The sequence below is a fragment of the Eumetopias jubatus genome, unplaced genomic scaffold, assembly GCF_037043125.1.
Source record: "Eumetopias jubatus isolate StellerSeaLion01/CBP00866 unplaced genomic scaffold, mEumJub1_p1.0 scaffold_54, whole genome shotgun sequence".
Lineage (NCBI taxonomy): Eukaryota > Metazoa > Chordata > Mammalia > Carnivora > Otariidae > Eumetopias > Eumetopias jubatus.
Window position 1 is genome coordinate 397052 of NW_028274860.1, and position 5731 is coordinate 402782.

The 5731-nt window shown below is 49.3% G+C and overlaps 1 protein-coding gene across 1 annotated transcript; it reads left to right on the forward strand.

The window, feature by feature from the left end:
* Positions 1-1117: 1117 nt before the first annotated feature.
* On the forward strand, positions 1118-5241 carry LOC148161816 (putative NBPF family member NBPF5). Its single transcript, XM_088020538.1, has 4 exons — positions 1118-1295; positions 3208-3304; positions 3945-4159; positions 5186-5241. Exons 1-4 carry the CDS (start codon positions 1118-1120, stop codon positions 5239-5241), a joined length of 546 nt encoding a protein of 181 aa, XP_087876664.1.
* The last annotated feature ends 490 nt before the right edge of the window (positions 5242-5731 follow it).

Sequence of the window (5731 nt, forward strand, 5' to 3'; positions counted from 1 at the left end):
TTAGAATAGAAAACAGTTTCATAATCAATTGCATAAATTAACTTTGGTTTTTCCCCTGTGTTTTGGGGTGTGTGTGTGTGTGTGTGTGTGTGTGTGTGTTTTGCTGTAAAGAAAGTTTCCTTTACTACATATTGTAAATGGAGGAAGATCCAAATAAATTTAAAAGCTTGTCAAATACAAAGGAAACAAAGATAACGAAAGTGCTAGCATGCTTCTCTTGTGTTTTTAACGCACAGAGGAAAAAATAAAACACTAAAAGACACAGGGAAGAACATCATGACAGTCTAAGACATTGGAATCTATCCCTTATTATAAAAGCCTTAAGATCTGTTTGCCCTTAAAGGCAAGTGGGATGAGTTCATGACAGCCCTAAGAAAACCCGTTGGGAGGGGTGCCTGAGCAGTTCAGTTGGTTGAGCATCTGACTCTTGGTTTAGGCTAGGGTCATGATCTCACGGATGGTCAGATTGAGCGCCTTGTCCCACTCTCTCCCTCTACCCACCCCCCATTCTCTCTCTCAAATAAATGAAGATGAACAAAACAGTAAACTACTTGGGAAACTATTTCTGCCTTGGTGATTTATACACACACAAGAATGAACAATCAGAACTATGCTGAGATAATTTTTTAGAAAGAGATGGGAACTGTGGTATCAGCACAAGGGTAGACAGCAACTGAGAGTGGCCAGTGAGGGGTGGTTCCCATCAGTGGGGACCTTCGGGGGGACCGGGCAGTCTTGTGTATCAGCACGGCCTTGGCAACTGGAAGGCAGCAGCTCCCCAGGTTCCATGTCATCTCGGACGTTCCAACTCTGTTATTTCAAGTGCAGACCGTTACCTGGCATTCTGAGTGCTCCCTCTGTCATTCCGTTTGGAGTGTGAGCTAGGGGCAGTGCCTTCAGCTCTCAGCTGTGGCATCTTGAACCTTGGTTTTGTGGTTCCTGAATCTCAGGTGCTGTGGGGTGTTGTTCAAATTGTTCCCAACAGTAAGTAAAGACTTCCTGTATCCTCACCCCTCAGTCCTGATGAAACCTACTTGATTTCACTGGTTTTTAACCATCCTGTGTTTGGGTTTCTTCTCCTCAGTCCCCAGCTCTACCTCCTCGGCCACACGTCACCATGGCAGCACCTCTTGGCCCTCTGTCTGATCCAGGGGCAGAAATCAGCCTCCTGGAAATCAACCAGGAGCTTCAATCCCAGCTGGAAAAAAGCAAGCAGGACTTCCGAGACCTCAAGGAGAAATTCCTTATATCCGAATGTACTGCCTACTCCCTGGCCAACCAGCTGCAGAAATACAGTAAGTCCTACAAGATCATGGCCACCAAAGACATATCTGTCTGTATTCCTTCTGAGAAACTAAAAACCTCTCCAGATGCTGTCTTCTCTCTTCCAATGTCACATAAATTTCATTCTGACCACAATCCGGGAAATGTAGAAGTGGGTATTTTATCCTCAGTTTGCTGAGGATGGGAAAACTGAAGACAAAGAGGTTAACAGTGACATGTCAGGTGGGGTTAGAGTTAACATCCCAGTTCCTGCTTCCTGGTGCGGACACAGAAACGCCTGGTCCTCTCAGGATGGTCTCTGTGCTGTATCAGATCCTGCATGCCTGCAGGCCTAAGTGTCAGGGACTAAGGAACTCTCTCAGGTCCCGCTTCTCTGAGGTCCCATTGGTAAAGCACCAAGTTAGTTACACTAGGGAAACATCCTGATGGCACACCCGGGGGCGAGAGGGAGGGTAGCAGGTGACACTACCTGCTTTCAAGGAGATGGAAGTGGTAAGTGGAAAGTGGAAAGAAGGTCTCCTTTCCCCCTAAAACTGTGGTATCTGTGAGTGACGCCATCCACACAGTGACTTCCCTTGTGAGAGGGAACCGGTGCAGAGCCTCTGCTTCCTGAGTCCACGGAGGCCATTTGATACCCACTGGCAAGGGTGAGGGTGTTTCAGGGAACATCACGGTCTCTCCCTGAGCTGGGGACCTTCAGACGTGCAGGATGGCCAGCAGGTCCAGGCCTGGGCCAGGAGACATGTGGCCTAGTGAGAAGGAGGGTGAGTGGGGGAGACCACAGCCCCGGGAACCAGCCAAGCCAGGGTGTGGGGCAGGCCTTCCCCCACAGTCAGCCTGAAATGGGGAGCTCAGCTGCCTGTTCATTAGGAGGGGCCTGCGCTGGCAGAAGGAGTCATGAGAACGGGGCACGTGCACAGCCGAGCGATAGGAAGGAATCCTGACAACTCTCAGCCCGCATTTTTGTCATTTTCTCACAATTTGCTTTCAATAGAACAAGGGGAGGTGTAATTAAAAACGAATGACGCAGAGAAAAAAAAAACTGAGGCATGCTTTTTACGAAAGGGAAGAGATGATGAACTTTCAGGGAAGGACAAGCAGTTTTGTTTACAACTTTCCTGAAAATCATCACATAAGTGTGGGAAACCAGTTGTGAAGATGATGCAAACAGATATCACCTGAGGGCGTGGGGTGGCGGTAACACAGCACAGGGGAGAAAAGCATGGGTTGTAGGTCAGTCAGCCTGGGCTAAATCCATGGTGCCCAACGTCCTGTGCCTCAGTTTCCTCCTTGTTAACCTGTTAGTGTTGTGGGACCTACTTCTCTGAGTCAGAATGAATACTGAGTAATTTCTTGTAACGCTCTAAGAGCAGAACCTGGAACTGTGTAACTCTGTTCATCATTCTACTGCTTCTCATAACACAAACTGTATTAGGATTGGGCCATATTCCTCTCCGGTGCTTCTGGTTTTATGCATTGTGGTTTCCACAAGTGTAACCGGATGAATTTTTACCTTTGAGATACTTGCTCAGTATAGAAATCCCAGCTCAGGGGACCCATCAGTCCAGTAGCCCTGGGGGCCTTATGTCATGTCCCTGCTTAGTGTTTCACTTAGGAGTCTCCAAGGCTTGCTAGAGTGACCATGATCAGGGGAACCCAAATTCTGACTCTACCAAATACCAGTTCATCACCATGTCCAGTTCCTCTCTGTGCCTTGGGGCTGTTCTTTCCTGGGCTCTGAAACAGGGAGTAATCGACTGCCCTGTAGTTGGGAGGCTGAAGAATGTGATGTGGAGCTCCCAGCGCAGAGCCAGGTGGCCGGGGTTCCAGTTGTCCTAGGATGGACCCTGCCTCGTCCCTTGAAGGCAGCGAGCACAGCAGCATGTCCAGCTTTCCCCTGAGGCAGGCGTCTCTGTTTCTCAGAGTGTGAAGAGTCCACCGACCTCATCGAATCCGTGCTGGGAGAGAAGGTGCAGTTTGAGAAGGGGAAGCAGGCAGACACGGTGGCTGAGAAGCTCAGGTAAGGAAGGCTCCATGTGGGAGGCTGCAGGGACGCTGTGGGCATCTTTGACTTGGGGCAGCAACAAGTCTGGGCCAGGAAAGGGCAGAAACGTCATGGCAGGCACGTGACCCAAATATTTCTAAAACAACTAAGACAACAGTGATTGGTAAATGATGGACTCCAATGACTCAAAGTCTCGCTCTCTCTCTGGAAAAAAATATCAAAGTCCCCAAGTTCAAGGGAACAATTCGTGGCTTTTAGCACATTCACAGTGTTGCGAGATCACCACCTCACTTACCTTTCACAGAGTCATGACCTGGCTGACCACAGCTTGAGCCTGCCATTCTCCTGAGCTCACCAGTTCACACCAGCTCTACTGGACATGCTTCTGCGTCTGGCGCTGTGTCCTTTCACTGCACGCCGCGCTGTGTGTAGTTTTCCAGGGAAACGGGTGTCCCCGAAGTTAGCAGCTGAAGGGACATCTCTCTGGCGTGTGCTTAGGAGAACCCCTGGCTCTGTTTACAGAAGGAAAAGGTGTAAGGGATGTGCAGGGTTCACGGCTCCTTTGGGGAAATTCTGCCAGAAATCATCACGAAAGATCTTATTGTCTGTTGTTCAACTCTTTGCATTTTAAAATTTTCTCTCTGCCCTGCCTTAGGCTATGTCATACCCTCATTAAAGACCAGGCTAAAGAGCTGACCCGTTTGTATCAGAAGTTACGGAAAGGGAAAGACGTTTCCCAACTGCTCAATAACCTCCTCGAGGACCTCCTCACCCATGATGACCCTGAGCATTCCCAAGGGCAGGGCTTCCAAGAGCAACTGGCTGAGGGGCGCAGGCTGGCCAAGTGCCTTGCCCGAAAGCTCAGCCCAGGTAAGGTGGCCACCGGCCCTGATGCCCGGAGCTGCGCCAAGGCCCTGGGCTCACAAGAGACTCCCCGCCTGGCCTCACGCCGTGTGCAGCAGCCCTCCTGGATTCCCCATAGCAAGTGGGGCCATGAGAGAACCAGGAGTGGAAGGTGGTAACAGAGAGCAGAAATGCACAGTGTGGAGGTAATAGTGCTCCACGTGTCTGCTTCCTCCCTGAGGGAATGCAGCCTTTGGAGCGGGAGGCAGCCTCCACCAGTCTTTGAGCCAGAGAGCAAAATGTGACAGGAGGATGCTTGTTAGTGTGCAAGGATCCCTGCACTAAGTGGGAGGTTCCCAGAGTCAGCGTGGTCTGTATTAATTGTGGGTGAGAAAGTGAGTTTTACTTTCTCCATATCTGTCTCCTCATCTGGAAAGTATATCAAATAACCTGTTGATACTGTAGTGATCAGATAGGGAAAATTCATGAATGCATGTCAGGAAAAAATAATGCTCCTGACTGTGTGGAGTTGGATGAGGTCCTTGATGCAGTAGGACTTGGAGGTGGGAGTGCTGTTTAGACGGGACCGCTTTTCGTAGACGGATGTCCCCTTGATAACACTGAAGCCCACGTGGGGGCCCTTGAAGTCCCCGGTGGAGGGATGTGGGACAGGGTGGTTGTCCTGTCGTGAGGGCAAGGAGGCGGCTCTATGTGAGAGCTGTGAACCCACAGAGAGTCTGTGGCTGTGGTGGGACCTGTGGCACTCTGCAAGACACGGTGCAGAAATGAAGCTGACAAGCATTCCCTGATATGGACAACAAGAGCCGGTAGAACGTGTTGCCCAGGTTCAGTGATGCTGATCCTCAGAATCAGAGACACACTGCCTGACGCATCAGAAATCCATGCCACAGCAGTTCTTAAAGACAGTGCCCTAAACTCAGTAGAATACCTAGTCATTCATAGACCCTTAGGTCTCCAGGGACATAGAAGCCGCTGTGTTTATAGTGGTGATGTGGGAAATAGCTGATGGGACATTTCTGAATTTATTTGCAGAAAATTATGAGGATGAGGAGGATGAAGAAGAACAAGGAACCCTCACTCCCAGGTGACAATGAAAATTCTGGAACCAATAATGTGTGGGTCAAAATGGACAGGGTCTCAGAAAGTAAAGTAAGTGAGGTCAAGAGAGTGACAGATGTCAGATGCAAGGTTAAGCAAAACTGCAGATGGTCCCCAAAGGATGGCCGTTTTGGCTTGGTTGCCTGTTGTCTCTGTGGTGTTGTAAGACCGAGATGAATTCACCAGCCTTAGGATTCCCCGTGGGGACAAAAATACCCATTCTTTCCTGTAAATGGACACCGGGAGGAGATGCATATCTACTTCCTACACAGTTCTCTAAGGTCCTTGGTAGGAAGGTAACTCACCAAGGAATTGGTAAACAGACAACTAGCAAAATTAAAACCAAGAGAAGTACCTAACCAAACTCCAAAAACTTGGGGTGTCATGTGACACTATTAATGACAAAGTGCCTAGAAGGCACACATTTCTGCAGTCTGCAGGTACTCCAGAGCTGTAAGTAATTGACCAATCTATGTAAAA